Source organism: Pseudochaenichthys georgianus, chromosome 23, assembly GCF_902827115.2.
Source record: "Pseudochaenichthys georgianus chromosome 23, fPseGeo1.2, whole genome shotgun sequence".
NCBI classification, from domain to species: Eukaryota; Metazoa; Chordata; class Actinopteri; order Perciformes; family Channichthyidae; genus Pseudochaenichthys; species Pseudochaenichthys georgianus.
The window spans coordinates 7,785,924-7,802,779 of record NC_047525.1 but is presented as its reverse complement, the minus strand read 5'-3'; the positions used below and the strand labels follow the sequence as shown (position 1 = coordinate 7,802,779).

Sequence of the window (16,856 nt, the reverse complement as noted above, 5' to 3'; positions counted from 1 at the left end):
CTCCTCTTTAGCTTCAATGGAGAACCTCACTTTCATGCTATGCTGGATTATGTTGTTGTTAGTCACTTGAAATGTGACGTGTTCAAAGTTCCTGCTCAGTTTAGGTGTGGTATTGACCCCATATACTTCTTGTCTGGTTTTGAGTCTTATGTTTAACAAGTTAAATAATATGAACCAACATACTTCACTTCTTTCTTTGTGGAAATATATATATATATTCTTACTATTACATTTTTTTGATTTGTGTGTGTGTGTGTTCTTTTATTGGTTCCTGGTTTAATGTGGTCCAGGTCCATATCCACTGGCCAAGCCGGCCAGTTAACCAATCAGAGCAGACTGTGCTCTGGTTTTAGACAGAGGGTGAACAGAGGTGCTGCAGCAGTAGGAGCAAGATAAAGAGCTTTGAACTTTAAAGCATGGAGACATGTCCCAGAAGAGACACACAATGCTAATATGAACCTGAACATGAGCAAATAGGGCCCCTTTAAGCCCCTTTAAGTTATCCTTTAGCTTTGCAAACACTAAATGTGAAAGGAAAAAAACCCACCAGACCTTAAGGTTACACACAATGCATTTTGATGTTTCAAATAAAACTCCACAGAGCACCTTTTATGATACTAAACTAAGTTTTGGGGGTTTTAAGAAAAACACTGACTAATATTATTTCACGCAATACTAGCTATATGTTAACACTGAGAGAGTATATTAAGAATAAGGACAAATGACTTTAAAGGGCAGAGGGCGTGGTTCATCGAGGACAGCCTGTCACTGCAGACTGCGTAACTACATATTACAGATCTATGAAGCCTCTCGGCGTGTGGGAGTGCATCGTACAGAGCAGCATCGTGACTAATGGAGGAAGCCTCTCTAAAGACTCATCTGTATCTATGAACCAAATGTAGTTTCTGCTTTAAATACTGATTATTGAAGAATGCCTTCAGAAAGGTGGCGGTGGAGCTGCAGCATGTTGTGCTGAAAACTAAGACTTCTTTTTTCAAACATCATCAAATGACACCCTGAGAATCTAGCCTGTGTCGTGCTTCTTCGTGTGTCACGCTGCCAGCAAAAAAGCCCTGAATGCGTGCTGCCGTCACTTCAACACCCACGCAGGAATGCCCTGCTCCTGCTGCGCCGCTCCGATGGAGAGTCCCTTCAACAGTCCCTGCATGATCCCCCTCATGCGGCTCCCAGCCTGACCCATAACACCCCCTACCAAAGAAACATATGTAGTGGTGGAGGTAGCAGCAGGCATTCAGAAATCAGCTTCTCATTGGTTCTCAGGGCACTTGATGAAAACATCAGAAAGGTGACTGAGTATTTAAAGAGAGATGGAGAGAAGAGACGAGCACGACAAATATACACAAGAAAAAGAGTGCTTTAATATTTCAGGATGGAAATTGATATTTTCGGACGTTCAAAAACTCAGTCTAATGTCAGTCTATTTCAGAATAAAAGTATATAATATTCACATTTCGATTTTCAACACTTTGTCTCTAAACAAATGAAGCCGTTAAAATATATAAATAAATCCACACAAAAACACACGATTCGAACATTTTACAAAGTTATGTACACAAATGATTTCCTCATTGTTGGTTGATCGTTTCCTCTCCAGGATTCGTACCTATGGAAGTGTAAATGCCATTTTAATTACTATGATTAAAGATTAGGCAAATATTGTGTTGTCTTAATGACTATTTTATGAATCACAGCATCTTCCCAATCAAACACTTTTACAGAAGATTAGCTGAACAACGTTTACGTATTGATCTGATTAGTTCCCCTTACCTCTCCTCTGCACCCCACACCAACTCTGGCACTCTTGTCTTGAAGAGAATTGGTTTGTGTTTCCTCCACAGCCCCCGTACACAAACGGCCTGCACTCCCCTGAGCGAGGGTGGAAGTACCAGAGGAGAACAAACTCTGAGCAGGCCCCCTCTGCCATGGGCTCCAGGCAGCGCTCTGCTTGCATGCGAGAACAAATAAAAACATACAAATGTAGCTTATTTTTCAATATGATCCAGGATGTGTATTACTGCCTACATTTTTTATTTCATGACACTCTAAAAATATACATATTGAGGCCACTTGGGGCCACTAGTGTGCAACATGTTTGGGGACATTTTAGGGTTTGACTGGCGAGATTTCACAAATGTGATTATGAAACCTGCTTTGAAGTGTTTGTGTAAAAGGATGCTTACTTGTTTGCTTTCTTATATAGATGGATAAGAAATGTTAATAAATTGCCTGAATGATCACAACAAACAAATATTTCATGATATCCATCTTCTCTCAAGAAAAGAGCAAATTAGAGAATTTCTAAAATAATTATGAAGTATAAAGGGACCTGCTGGATGTTATCAATGATGACACACAAGATCTAGTGAGAAGCTTCTTTCCCCACTGCGCTTGTTTTTCATAAAGTGCGTCACGAAATCTAGCACAGGCTATTAAACATTCATGGATTAAGTTTTGTTCTTATCATTCTCTCCCACATTGTGCTTTTTAAACAATTTCAAGGATATCATTACTCATAGCTTATGGAAATATGTGATGCACAAAGCAAGTAAACAAGATTGAAAAAAAGTGAAAAGATGAGGAGGAGAATAAGTTGTCTTGGCCACTCACCAGCTGTGTTGCTTCCAAGTACCCTTCTTTTCTTCCTCTGTCTCCACTCAGCAGTCCCCTCAAGAGAAGCTGACATCCAAAACAACATCAATTACAAGCAGGACTACAGGGTGGATTGAATCATCAGGGGCCGAAAGAAGGAACCACTTTGACTCCACCAACATCTACTGAATGCCATGTGTGTGTGTATTTGATCTACATGGAACATGCGTTGTACATATTTCTGTTCTTGTGCGAACTTTCTGTGAATCTTTGTTTGAAGGAATTACAATTCACAAATCATATCCTGCAAAAATACAAAAACAGGGACACATTTCCATTTACTCCTTTGAAGACGCCACATCAAAAAGTGATCTACTGGGCTTGAGCAAATCCATACTTCTTTACACACAATGAGCTAATTGTTTTCCAGTAAATGATTATAAGTTATGAATAAACATGCTGACATGGACATTGGGCTTGGTCTTTGATTAGTCTTCTGGTTATGTTCACCTGAAGCAACAATGGAAACAAATTGGGTTGCAGAAAGCTGTTCTTTCCCTGGAGCTGTGTTCAATGTATATAATAAGCTTCATGTTGAACCTCAATTTGTGTTGCCTTTTTGTCTTCGTGATCTTGGCCTTTTAACTCCATTTGTGACTCCAAGTGACCTTGACAGAATCAATGGTTAAAAAGTTATCTGATTTCATTATTACAGTTTCAAAGTCCCTACAGTCTCAAGCAACACACTATACAAATGCCCACATCACAGCTGGTACACAATAGTATGACACATGTAACCATTTAGCTGGAACACACATTTGGTCACACTCTATAAACGTGTCATGGACATCTGAGCCCTTTCAGAAATGATGATGTCTCAGGCATCTGTGTGTCCGGCCCGTGGGCTCAGACCCTGCATGTGCACTACTGAAATCATTATAATTACCAGTGCTGTTTGGTAGGAGCACAGGGGCAGCAGTGGTCACTTCTCTCGGTTTGGCTCCCCCTCCCTCCTCCACCCCTTCTTCAGGGAGGTCAGGGCTGACGGGTGTCACTACATCAACCGGATGTTTTTTATTCTCAGTCACTGCGCTGGTTCCATCTGGATCCACAGACTTCACCATGAACTTGTATTCCAATCCTGTACACACAATATACACACCATCTGACATTCAGACCTTTTTATTTATCATTTTAAACTTGACATAACTCTGGACTACTTGCAGATTATCAAAGCGTTGCTGTTTAACAAAGTTATGGGAACGTATCTTCTTCCCAAATAGATTGAGACGTGTAGTTTAAATAACCAGCTATTAGCTAGCGAGCAACTAGAACATGCGTGGTCTGATATTCTGTGTTATTTAGGAAATACAGCGTTTCAAATACTGATCTAGCTATATTTTCAGATCCTGCATGAAAAAAGTTTGCTAATCGGCAGAATTGTCCTTTAAGTATTTAGTGTGTTGGATTCTTGGTGAGGCGTCCCACTTAGTGGCAGTCTCGTGTTTGTGAATGGCTCCACTGTGGCCGGCATCATGGCGTGTGTTCCTCTGAGAGAACATAACAGATGGCTAAACACACACGGTGCCATGCTGCCGCCGTGAGAGCTCTACAACAAACCACCACACACACACACACACACACACACACACACACACACACACACACACACACACACACACACACACACACACACACACACACACACACACACACACACACACACACACACACACACACACACACACACACACACACACACACACACACACACACACACACACACACACACACACACACACACACACACACACACACACACACACACACACACACACACACACACACACACACACACACACACACACACACACACACACACACACACACACACACACACACACACACACAATATGTAGGCCTGTCAAGAGTCACACGTGTATTCCGTCTCGGTTCAATGTATAAGCAAACGGAAAAGGTTCAAGATGTCTAAGTGAATAATGTGACAAACTGAATCTTACCGCACTTCTCTACCACCTCCTGAGTGACTATCTCCTTCAATTCTTCAGCCTTGATACAAAGACAGAACATATTCATTTATTTAGTTACTAATTTGACTAGCTCTCTATATACAGTAAATATGTTTAAACGTGTGTAATTGTGATAAACACGTACCGAGAGTCCAGGCTCCCCCTTCTCCCCTTTTCCTCCTTCAATGCCCAGTGTACCCTAAAGAAACAACACATTTTCAAAACGTTATTTACATTCTATCGATTTTTTTTTTTTACCAAAACAACCCTAGAGTATAAAGTCCCACCGCCTTCAGGTCATCAAAAAAAAAGTAAAACATTTCTTGAGTGGATCAAATACATAACAGAAGCTAGTAAAACAGAAGCAAGGAGAAGACCAAGACCCAGGGGCGGCGGGTACTGTAGGCTAGGGAAGGCTAAGCCTTCCCAAATATTTGTGTCACTGCATCCTGGTAAAATAAAAATATAATGTTTGCGTCTTTGACATTAGCGCTGCTATGCAGCCACCAGTAAACTGTACTACGAAGCCAGTTCAACAGACCCTGGATATGTTTGAGTTATCTTAACTAACCCTAACAAACGAGATCTCGCTAAGCGGTCCTACGACGCTGGTTATCAACTCGGTAAATCAAGCCAGGGTTTCTCTCTCCAGCTGAGAGCGCATTCACGTGAAAGGGGCGGGGTTAGCTACATTTGACCAATCACAAACAGGGACAAGTGTACTGACAGCGCAGCGTCATACTTTATTAATGAAAAGTAAATTAATATTAGACAAATATGAACTTTAAACATCTATGACTTAAACATATAATCCAGGATACAAGCCACATAGCTGCACCTGCAAGGAGAATATAGAACAACTGGTTAAAAAATAAATAAACTACAGAGTGTTTGAATGCGTAGGCTACATTAACAGGTTTATGATATCACTGCCCCATAGACACGAGTGGATCTGACTTGAATTACATTTGAGTTTTTCGTCAACCTAATGTGTTGCTTAAAATAATACTTCTGCATACAGTAGGCCTCCTATGTGACAATGTAAGTGTTGCACGGCCAGATACGGCTCGAGAAGCTGACTCAGATAAGGAAATATTGTGATATTATATGATCGATGATCTGATTGATGATGTGATGTCAGTGTGATATGAATGATAAGTGCGACACGTCGGCGTCTTCTCTGCATACGGCAGTTTAAACTGTATTTCCTTTATCCTGTAATATGACTTGATAGATTTAAACTCCGCACACAGAGCTCTGATTGGTCAGCAGGCGGTGCTTTCACTGAGTTGATCTCTTTTCTATAAACGCCGGGGGCGGGCAGCGTCAGGTAAAACAAAGTATTTAGCCTTCCCAAACCTGAGCCTCACGCGCCGCCTATGCCAAGACGTCAATATCTTCACTTCTGTTTTTGAGTGTGTGTGTGTGTGTGTTCATGCAGGACTCTCACACTCTCTCCTCTGAGTCCTGTTGTCCCAGGGGCTCCTCTCTGACACGTCTTCACTCTGCCCCTTCTGCCCCTCTCCCCCTGTTAGACAGAAGCCAAAGTGCGTCCAGAGAAACCACATTGTGAGTTTGGACAGTATTTCATACTAAACCTCTGTGTTAACAAGTAGACACACAGCGGCAGGACAGACAGACTGATTAGGTCACTCCTCAGAATATTCTCATTAAAGGTTTCCAGACTCTCTGTCAACACTGAAAGTCTGCTAATTGTAGCTGAAAGCATGAAAGCTGCAGACGGAAATAGGCCTGTGTGTGTGTGTTTTAGTTTAAGACATGTCTGTACTGTATCCACTGCTGCAGTACATGCTAACAAGACGCAGATATGGTGAAGACTGTAGCCACACTCATCTCGTCACCATGTTCACATAATAGTCTAAAATGGAATGATTTATTTTATATTTCCTCAACACACGGAGGAATACCGTACCCTCCGCCCTGTTCCCCCGCGCGGTCCTGGGTGTCCTGGCATTCCCTCATCTCCGTCCATTCCTGTTTTCCCTTCCGACCCCTTAAACCCTGGGAATCCTGGGAAACCTGCTGCACCCTTCATGCAGCAACAGAATCATTAACACACACAGGAGAAAATAAATCCGGCAAATGATCAGTGGTGAAATTAGCTTGATAGTTAGCAGTGATGTTAATGTACTGACCTTTTCTCCTTTCACTCCTGATGTACCATCAACACCATTGACGCCTCCTTGTCCCTTATCACCCTAAAGTGAGGTCACATGATAGGAACAGCGAGTTTGTATACGTTTATAGAGGAGAGAAAGATAAATATTTGCAACGTTGAATGTTCACCTTGCGTCCTGTGAGTCCATTCAGCCCAGGTATACCAGGCGTGCCGTGTAACCCCACATCTCCCTGCATACACAGAGTTATTTAGATTACTGAAAGATGATGTATAACTTTGCATTCGTCTAAGATGCTAGTTCATTACTAACCTGTTCTCCATCAAGGCCTGGACTCCCAATGCGTCCCGGTAGACCTCTGAAACCCTGTAACAAAAACATATTTCACATGCAATTATGGCACATGGCAAATGGACAAATAAACAATGAGTGGGACAACTGTGAAAAAGAGAAATCTGCCTTAACCTTTTCTCCATTCTCCCCTATGTTTCCCGGTAAGCCTGGTTCTCCTGCATCACCCTGAGAACATAATCAAACACACATTCACATGATACGATATAAAGCAGGGTTGTCAAACTCAATTTCTTCGCGGGCCACATCAGCATTATGGTTGCACTCAAAGGGCCGGTTGTAACTTTAAGACTATATATCAAAATATATATATAAATATTTAATATATATAAAATAATGTATTATATTACATCATTGCCTCAGTATTGGATTATTATCGGATAGGGTAATAACTTCATAATTAACTACGTCTGAAAGCAGAAGTCTAGGGCAAATCATTGCAAGTCTCTTCACTGAGAATGTTACAAAATGATTTAAAAAATCTAATTATGAGAAAATGGCAAATTCTAAGAACAAATTAATATTTTGAAGAAAATAAGTCAAATTCTGAGAAAAAAACTTGTTCTGAGAAAAAAAGTCAAGTTCTGAGAAAAAAGTCAGATTTGAGATGCATTGTGGGATATGTAGTTTATAGGCAACGTGCTTTTGTAAATCGGCATGTAACCGTATAATATTCTTTGCAATCTCTTGAGGGGCCGCATGAAATGAAGTCGCGGGCCGGATTTGGCCCCCGGGCCTTGAGTTTGACACCCCTGATATAAAGGATCATGATTGGTTGAATATTGATTTTCAATGTACCTGATTTCCCTTGTGGCCGAACAGTCCTATGTCTCCTTTGTCCCCCTTGGCCCCATCCACTCCATGATCCCCATCGAGACCCTTAAATCACAACCATGGGTATTACTGCGTGTGTTCAAACTCAAATGTGGCCCTTAAAAATGTTTTGTAGCTCTACCATTTCTCCATTTATTCCAGGCTCTCCTGAATCTCCCTGGGGGGAAATGAGATAACTTTACACACAGAACTTACATACATGTGGTGTAACAATATGAAAATAAACCTTTATTTACCTTCTGGCCTACTGGTCCTCGTGCCCCAAAACGTCCCAATGCCCCCTTAGTTCCTGCATCACCCTTTATGCCCTTTAAACAAAGACAAATGGTTTCCATGATAAGGATTTGTTGCAGTCCCCTTAATTACAAATAAAAGTATGAAGAAGACTGATCATTGTCTATTAGAGGCACCACCGTGATCAGTATTTCTACTACTATTGTTGTTTACATATTTGACAGCAGGATTTATTACCTTGACTCCAGGTGGACCGTCCTCACCCTTTTCTCCTTTATCTCCATCGAAACCTGGTGGGCCACGCTCGCCCTGAAAAAGAAAATAATCGTAGTATTTTTCTTAAATGAATTCCTTCTACAGTAATTCTGATGGCAAATATATTAAAGGATATTACCGCCTCTCCTTTGGAACCCTTAAATCCACGGGGTCCTTGGATTTGAAGTACACTCCCCTGTAGGAAGATATTAGATTGTGAAAGAGTGTAGTGCAGGGTTATAAAACGGCAGGGGAAGTAATAAAAAGGAACACATCATACCCTTTCTCCTCTCACTCCAGGCAGTCCAAAGTCACCCTGCAAACAAAATGTTGTTATTGCCATTCTAGCTGTTAATAAAGTACATGTAATACTTTATACCTGTTGCATTTTATTTGATTAAAGCCATTCACAATAAAATGTAATCCATCTGATACAATATCATGGATGATTGTTATGCGCAACAGGACAAGGGGTTAGACCAGGGGTGTCAAACTCAATTTCATCGCGGGCCACATTCGCATAAAGGTTGCACTCAAAGGGCCGGTTGTAACTATATAAATATATAATAAAATAATGTATTATATTACATTATTGCCTCTGAATTGGATTATTATCGGATAGGATAATAACTTAGTAATTAACTACTGAAAGCAGAAGTTCAGGTCTCTTCAGTGCGCATGTCACAAAACGAGATGCATTGTGGGACATGTAGTTTATGGGCAACCTGCTTCTGTAAAGTGGCATGTAACCGGTATAATACACTTATTATATTCTTTGCAAGCTCTTGCGGGGCCACATAAAATGAAGTCGCGGGCCGGATTTGGCCCCCGGGCCTTGAGTTTGAGACCCCTGGGTTAGACACATTGAAAGGAGAGGCCTTGAACTCATTATGTGTGACTCTTGAGTAGAGAATACATATTTATTTTCTGAAGTCTTGTTTGCTGACTCCAAGTTGACATCAATCATTAACGTATTGCAGCGTTATCGTATGATTAATTATGTTGGTGAGTTAAGTGAAGGAACCAAATGAAAAGATACATTTAAATATATAACAATATTGTGATAATTTATGTGAAATAACAGCTCACCTGTCCACCTTTGCTGCCACGCAAACCCTTTGGACCCTAAAAAGAAGACACAAAGTATCTTTAAATATACACAAGTGAAACCTGTAACAGTTTTAAATAAAAGCAGGACACTTGGTGGCTTTAAAAAAGTGACGTACTAAATTTCCAGATGGTCCTTTATTGCCTATAGGACCCTTTTCACCCTGAAAAGAAAAGAAATCGGTTACGTCTTTTGCTTAATAACGTTTGTTTCTGGTGTCTGTTTCTGGTCAGGCTTTTCTTCTCACAAGGGTCTCCTGCGATGAAGCTGAACTGAACTCACCTTCCTGCCTGAGAAGCCTGCCAGCCCCCGGCCCCCGGGCTCTCCAGCAGCACTGCTGGCCTGGAGGGAGATAAAGTCATGACTCAACTATAAAACGACAATACCAGTTGAAGTATAATCTAGGAATCATGGGCCAAAGAAAACATAATTGATGCTACTATCATATATAAAGCTACCTTTTCTCCTTTTACTCCAGGAATCCCAGGAGAACCCTTCATTAAAGAGGGGCAGCGGTAGCAAAATATATCATTAAAGGTTATTTCCAGTGGACAAGGAATCAGATTGTCACTGCTATCAAATCATGAGAAATACCAATCTACAGACAGAGTATTTGTGAAGCTCATTTTGCTCTTTTTATATTTTCTTACTTGAGCACCTGCTGCTCCTCGGGTTCCAGGAGATCCAGGCGATCCATTCTTTCCCCTTTTTCCCCGTTCCCCCTGCGTTCACACAGAAAACATTTGATTATTCTTTACAACCCATTTTAGCATTAATTCCACTCATATGCACAGGCTTCCACTGCCTTCATCCAAAACGAGCTGAAGAGTAGCGTATACACTGATAAGGTATGACGCACCTCTCTGCCTGGGTCTCCTGGGTCCCCTTGAGCAGCCCTAAGCCCCTGGGAGCCCTGCATGCCTGTGTGACCACGGATACCCTGGATGCCCTGGGCACCCGGAGGCCCCGGCTCACCTGGTTCACCCTAAGATTAAGAGAGGAAAAGTAAGAAAGACAATTTAAAATGTTGGAGACAATCACACAATTAAAGCTCACTTCAGCTCTTCTGTTACTTTTGACTCTTTGCTTTCAAATAAATGTCTTCCTTCCTTCCATCAATGTAAATTCTCAAACACCATTTGAAACGAGTGAATGAGTCACTGAGACAATTACATTTGCTAAATTAAAACTGCCAACAGAAGCAAATCAATTAACGAGAATGTGATAGAAGACTTCATTGATTTAGAGGGGAATTTAAAAAATGAAGTTTGCAAGGTTTTATTCGTCTTGAAATGTTACCTTAAGTCCCGGAGGACCAGCCTGGCCTTCTGGACCTCTGTGGCCGATACCTGGCTCGCCCTAAACACACACAACAAACGTCATTGGAACATCGTTCAGCAATGTCTTTCATTTAAAAATATAACACTTTCAAAACAGTCTATAAATATTTACCTTTTGTCCTCCTTCACCAATTTCCCCCTGAAAAGTCGGGACACAAAGAGTTAGAAAGAGCTCCTCAGAACTTTGTTTTCCATGAGCCAAAATAAACAAACTCAGATGAATTTCAATTGAATACATAAATAAAAAGACACAATAATAAGCAGCCTCTTCGGCATGTTTAACAAGGGGAATAATGAATGTCTGCTTTAATACTGTCTCCCAGTCAAACAGAAATAGAGCAGAGTGTCACATCAAAGGCCGGGACTCGACTGGTTTTACTGACAGGCGAGACGGGAGAGGAGTTCTCCCCCGCTCTCCCATTGACTGATGCACTGTGGGTAGCTGGGGATAGCTGCAGTTATATATTCATGAAGTGGAGGCACATGTTGTGGTGACTGTCATTTTCCCTCTGGGATCTAAAGATAATGATACTTAATATTTGTTTAATCAGTGAGCTGATATCAGTGACTCAGGAAATCCTGGAAGGGATGGGTTTGGATTTAAAGAGTGAGTTCACCCAAATTACAAAACATTTGTGTGAGAGAATAATTCTGTCTTACTCTTAAGATATTTAACCTTTCTGTGTGGGGACGTTTACGACCAACCCTAAGTCTGTTCTCTCCCGTAAGGAATGTGCTAATGCAGTCCAGGTGTCGGGGATATCTCCAGTGTTCCCAGTGTTTACGCACCATCCCCCAATATGTGGATTAACTCTCTGTAAACTAGTTAAAAGGTCTATACGAGAGAGAGACTGGTCAGATTTGACATGGCAACCCACCAGTGCAGTCAGAGTCTCTGGCTGCTGGGACTTGTGATGTGATTTCTCCGGCCGATACTTGTTAATAAACATCAGTGTTTGACATCAAAGCTCCGACTCTCCTCGTGTCTCTCTGAGTCCTGACTCTCCATTGCTGCAGAAGTTTCCCTTACAATAAACTACTTTCCCACCAGACGTAACTGTGTGTGCTGTCTCTGACCTCTAACCTCTGTATGTACCTCACTCAGCTGTTAGCATGGTTGATTGTGACATAAATATCGTTTTGGGTAAACTGAGCCTTTACATCAGTTTTTCCAAAATGTACTTATGCTTTAGTTTTTATGTTGCTAACCCTTTTTCCTTGCCAGAGCCATTTTTTGCTTTTTCATTCTTTTGGCTATTCACATGTGTATCTTTTTAAGTATAACCTCAGTTCCTATCATTGATTTATGAAAAGGTGTTTGACCACAAATAAATGATTCCATAACATCAGGCTTTATATGAGTACATGTTTTTCGTCATGATGTAAAATTTCTCATTGTGTCTTTAGCGCTTCAATGATAACCATGTTTATTATTGTTATGTCTTCATGTTAAAAAGTCTTTGGTTACCTTCCGTCCTGGTGATCCGTTCTCACCTGCTTGTCCCTATTGCATAAGAAATGAAAAGCATTGCATAATCAAAGTGGTGTTCATCCTGCATATTTCTAAATGTGCATAACACAAGTTGAGTATGTTAATCTGTGTTACATTGAAGGGTGTGTTACCTTCAGGTGGAAAGACTCTGGGGGGTATGGGTACGGCTGTCCAGTTTCTTCATCATAACCCCCCACTCTCCCCCTCTCGATCTCCGCCCTCCTCCTCTCCCACTCCTCCCTCGCCCTCTCCAAGTCTTCCTCCCCCTCCTGCTCTGTCCTCCCCCTCTCCAACTCTTTCTCCCTCTCCATTATTTCTCTCTCCCTCTCCACATTTTCTTTCTCTACTTCCATCTCTGCCTCCCTTTCTCTCTCAAGCTCCTCTCTTTCTCTCTCCATCTCTTCCTTCTCTCTCTCCCTCTCGAGGTCTTCATCCTCCTTTCCTCCTCTCTCTCGATCTACGTCCTCCTCTGTCTCCCAGTCGTAGTCTCCACTCCTCTCCTCCTCATAGACGGGATCAGGGTCTGGTTCTGTAAATCGATCTGTCTCTATCACTTTGTGTTGTTCTGTTTCCCACTCCTCCACTTCTTCAGCTTCTTCCTTTCCTCCCCCTTGGGTTTCTGCATCGCTGTATCGCTGTCTCTCCCTTCGTTCTTGCCTCTGCTTCCTGCTAAGTGTTTGAAGGTCAGAGTCTTCTTGCTTCTTCTGCAAGAGAACAACATTTAATAACACAAGTTAACATGTTTATAAGTCTCAGTGTCTTGGTTTGGATTTATCATTTGAAATCCATGATAACTTACATTCCAGCTCTTATAACCTTGAGCTCCAGAGGACAGATGCTGAAAATAAAATAAGGTGTCAATCTTCATTCTTTTATTTATTAGATGCAATCTGAGTCACATGCATTAAGTTTGAATTTTTTTAAGACTGAATTACTTTGTGTGCCTCCAAGAAACGAGTTCTTCCACCTGGGGCACCTGGCATAAACACCTACAAAAAATAAAAAATGTTTTTTTTACTGCCATTTTGATTATTATCAATCTGTCTTCTACAAAGGAGGCACTTACCATGGAGTCGGGCCAGGGAGCGCTTTTCTTCACCCTGATTTGGGACCTATGCACCTATCAAGACCCCCAAAACTTCTCATGAAACATTTATCACAATTATTGTAAAGCTTCCTAGCAAACAGCTGTATGTGTGCTTTGATGTATGTGTGTGTATAAGAAAGAAAGACACAGAATTGTTTAGGTTATTTTAACAATTTTACTAAGGATACATGCACAGAGAGGTTAAACAGACAAAACAATGTAATAACAGAGAAACATTTCACCAGTGAAAAAAACGTTAGTTCCACATATGCTTATAGTAACACTACATTCTAAATAATATCATTGATACTCAAAGATATTTGGTAAGGTAAAAACACAAGATTATCCATATTTCAATAAATAAAATGTAAGTACAACTTTTCAAAAGGAAATATAATGTTCAGTTTCATCTAATGTGATATGTATTTGTTACAAAGAAATATTTGTCTTAATAAATAAATTAGGAGTTGTAGACAAGTTGAGTAAGTTAAAGGCTAGACTGGCATTAACAGTGAAAAAGGTGAAGAATGAAAATAACCTGGACACGAGGAAACATATCATATTTAAACAGCTGTGCCTGGTTTTCTACAGAGCTCTACTAAGGATATAAGCCCTCATAGCAGATTTGAACTTTGGTATGTTGTTGGGCATGGGTGAGTGTCTCTTTGTGGAAAGAAGTCCTTCCTCATGATACGTTCAGGTCAGGTTCAGGGCTCCTCACCAGCAAAACAGTTCACAGTTTATTCACACACTCCATGTAGTGTGAGCTTTCTTATGAATGCTTAACATCCTAAAGTCACAGTCTCTTGGGACTTAAGAGTCGTCCTGTTTAAAAAAACCAGACAGAGAAAGTATTAAAAGTAATGCTATGGAATTGTTTCTTTGCCTGTAAATCATTGAAGAGTTGGTCTAGGCAACTTGTTCGGCTCATTCCCATTCAGGCAAGCATTAGAGAAATCATGCTAATAGCATTCTCTGGAAATGCTGTCCTGTCTCATGCTTTAATAATGCTATGATGCTTTTTTTCCATTCCCATTGTATTCATTGTATATTATTGAAATATGTGCTTGTTACATAAAGCATGTTAATTTTTGGAGTACTACATATTATGACAGGGAGAAAATGTACCCATCAACCTTTGGTTCAAGCACTTGTCAATCACTTTTAGGAGTCTCATGTTAAGTGAAGATAAAAGAGATTTGCATTCCAAGGCATGCAAGGGTCTTCATAAACATTCAGTTAGGTTTCAAGCATTTCAAATCAAATCAAAGCTCTACCTCGTGTTGTTCTTCTGTCGTGATGGGAGGCGTAGGGAGTGACGTTTCCTCCTGGTGACAACATTGAAGAACAGATCAGAATATGACAGTGAAGGAGAGACTTTCAAAATAACACTCTCACAAAATCTATATGTGACGGCAACAAAAACAAGCAAACCCCCCCATACCATTTCTATATCTCCAGGTTGTGATAGTGGTTCTGAGGTTGTCAAGATAACCTAGGGGAATACAAAACCGAAAGGAAAGGGTTCTTTAGGTATATACAACGTTTCCGGGTTGTGTTTAATATGTGTATATTATATGTAAATACGTAAGATAGAATGTTCAAATGACAGGACATTTGTACTAATTATTTTTGTAATACTTCAGCAATTGAGTGTGTTTCCACCTGTGCATCTATGTCTCTGTCTGTGGAGGACGCGAGAGGACGACTGGAGGTTTCCACCAGTGTTTCTGAACGGGCAGGACTGTGTGTGGTTATTAGTTCCTCCTACATCGACAAACAGAAAGAGCATACATGTGCAAACTGTGCAGCAGGGAATTACTTTTGTTGATGATCTGTGCTACATCATTATTAACACTGAGCTATTTATCCACTGTATGGGGAATGTAGTCATTTTGGACTTCAAGCTAAATATTTTATATTTAAAGTGAATCACAGCATTTACCCAGACCAGCTGAAACATGCTGTTTGAAGCAAATGTACCTGTGTGTTGTTTTTCCTCTCCTGAGAGGCCAAGAGGACATCTGTAGGAAGTTCTTCCTGTTTAGAAAAATATATATATAACATTTAAACACCTGCAACTTCTCTAGTGACAATGTACAAAGCCGATCAGGTGGGCTGTTATGACACAGTAATGTATTCCTAATGATACATTCAAGTAGTGGGTGTGTCATGAATCAATTCTCTAGTATTTAGTGTGGGCGCAAATGAGACGCTGAGAAAATCCCAATTTAAATATGAGTATGACAGGTCTGTTAGCAAGAAGCCTCCCACCACGACAACGCTCCAAATCTGTAACAGCCCCACGTCATCAATCGTCACTTTCAAATGAAGTTTCCCACTGTTCACACATTCATCGCAGCTGCTGCCTACCTCGTATTCATAACTGTATTCTTCGCCATCATAAAACTCCTCTTCTTGCATGTCCTCATCAGTTGTCTTCAGAAAAGGACACGTAACAATAATTAGAGGTAGATACTGTTACACATCATAAGTTAAAATGTCTGGAAGAACACAATGCCAAGCGCTTAAAACAAAAATTACATTTGTTACCGTTACAATGAGAAGCACATGGACGTTGGGATAACTGCATGCTTTTATTTTTACTAGCCACACCACGAATACTGGTTAATTATGTTTATTATATTTAAATTATGTCATTTTAGTATGATTCTTTTAAAAACATTTAATCTGTTATTTACACATATAATGTCATGTTAATGTCATGTTAGCGGCAGCCAGTGTCAGAGTCTTCGTTTAAACTTTGCAGTGTTAGATAGAGGTGTTAGTTGGTAGTTTATTTGTTGTTTAGTTGGGACAGAAGTGGAGTGAAGTTTGGAGGGTGAGATGGGACCCCTTAAAGGACATTTACCAGGCGTTGTCTCTGCCTCTTATGTCTTCCTTTATTTCCTTTGCCCTGGTTAAGAAGTTCACAGTCGGAGAGAAAAAAGATAAAGGTTCTCATGCTTTAGACGTTGATGATCAAGTATTAAATTATGAGGTTGATACTGAAAGTTGAGGGAGATATTTAAGAGGGAGATAAGTAGTTAACGAACACAAATTAATGCAACATTAAAAGTTCTTAGAGTTAAAGTTATCAAATGGTTATTTATATAAGAGCACACCCTTGGTTTGCATGTTTCAGTCCACATTTTATTACAAAGTAAAAGTGGATTTTCATGAATTAGTGGAATTATTATTGAATGTAGGGAGCTAAAACATGCAACACTAGGGTTCTCCTTCAATTTTAAACATTTAAGTTATCAAAAATAATCAATCAAACAGCAAAATCTCAACAAGAAAATTGATTTTATGTTTTTTGTTGCATATACAAGATGAACAATACTGAAAAATGTGTGTTTCTGCTCAGTCAATGT

At 40.4% G+C, this 16,856-nt stretch overlaps 1 protein-coding gene across 1 annotated transcript in view; it reads right to left on the bottom strand.

Annotated features, from left to right (window-relative positions):
* Window positions 1-1,415: 1,415 nt before the first annotated feature.
* col7a1l (collagen type VII alpha 1-like) overlaps window positions 1,416-16,856 on the bottom strand; it is a 67,011-nt gene continuing 51,570 nt past the window's right edge. Inside the window, exons 73-106 of the mRNA XM_071201848.1 lie at window positions 16,352-16,396; window positions 15,853-15,918; window positions 15,463-15,519; window positions 15,145-15,246; window positions 14,924-14,974; window positions 14,757-14,807; window positions 12,524-13,096; window positions 12,369-12,404; window positions 11,013-11,039; window positions 10,860-10,919; window positions 10,420-10,545; window positions 10,211-10,282; window positions 10,019-10,054; window positions 9,843-9,902; window positions 9,679-9,723; window positions 9,542-9,577; window positions 8,733-8,768; window positions 8,592-8,648; window positions 8,435-8,506; window positions 8,200-8,271; window positions 8,085-8,120; window positions 7,928-8,008; window positions 7,244-7,297; window positions 7,091-7,144; window positions 6,948-7,010; window positions 6,797-6,859; window positions 6,574-6,690; window positions 6,091-6,168; window positions 4,786-4,839; window positions 4,632-4,680; window positions 3,557-3,751; window positions 2,629-2,697; window positions 1,789-1,965; window positions 1,416-1,624 (exon numbers count right to left, since the gene is read on the bottom strand). Of these exons, the coding sequence (XP_071057949.1) occupies window positions 1,587-1,624; window positions 1,789-1,965; window positions 2,629-2,697; window positions 3,557-3,751; window positions 4,632-4,680; window positions 4,786-4,839; window positions 6,091-6,168; window positions 6,574-6,690; window positions 6,797-6,859; window positions 6,948-7,010; window positions 7,091-7,144; window positions 7,244-7,297; window positions 7,928-8,008; window positions 8,085-8,120; window positions 8,200-8,271; window positions 8,435-8,506; window positions 8,592-8,648; window positions 8,733-8,768; window positions 9,542-9,577; window positions 9,679-9,723; window positions 9,843-9,902; window positions 10,019-10,054; window positions 10,211-10,282; window positions 10,420-10,545; window positions 10,860-10,919; window positions 11,013-11,039; window positions 12,369-12,404; window positions 12,524-13,096; window positions 14,757-14,807; window positions 14,924-14,974; window positions 15,145-15,246; window positions 15,463-15,519; window positions 15,853-15,918; window positions 16,352-16,396 (2,808 nt within the window). The 3' untranslated portion in view covers window positions 1,416-1,586. The remainder of the gene's footprint in view (window positions 1,625-1,788; window positions 1,966-2,628; window positions 2,698-3,556; window positions 3,752-4,631; window positions 4,681-4,785; window positions 4,840-6,090; window positions 6,169-6,573; window positions 6,691-6,796; window positions 6,860-6,947; window positions 7,011-7,090; window positions 7,145-7,243; window positions 7,298-7,927; window positions 8,009-8,084; window positions 8,121-8,199; window positions 8,272-8,434; window positions 8,507-8,591; window positions 8,649-8,732; window positions 8,769-9,541; window positions 9,578-9,678; window positions 9,724-9,842; window positions 9,903-10,018; window positions 10,055-10,210; window positions 10,283-10,419; window positions 10,546-10,859; window positions 10,920-11,012; window positions 11,040-12,368; window positions 12,405-12,523; window positions 13,097-14,756; window positions 14,808-14,923; window positions 14,975-15,144; window positions 15,247-15,462; window positions 15,520-15,852; window positions 15,919-16,351; window positions 16,397-16,856) is intronic.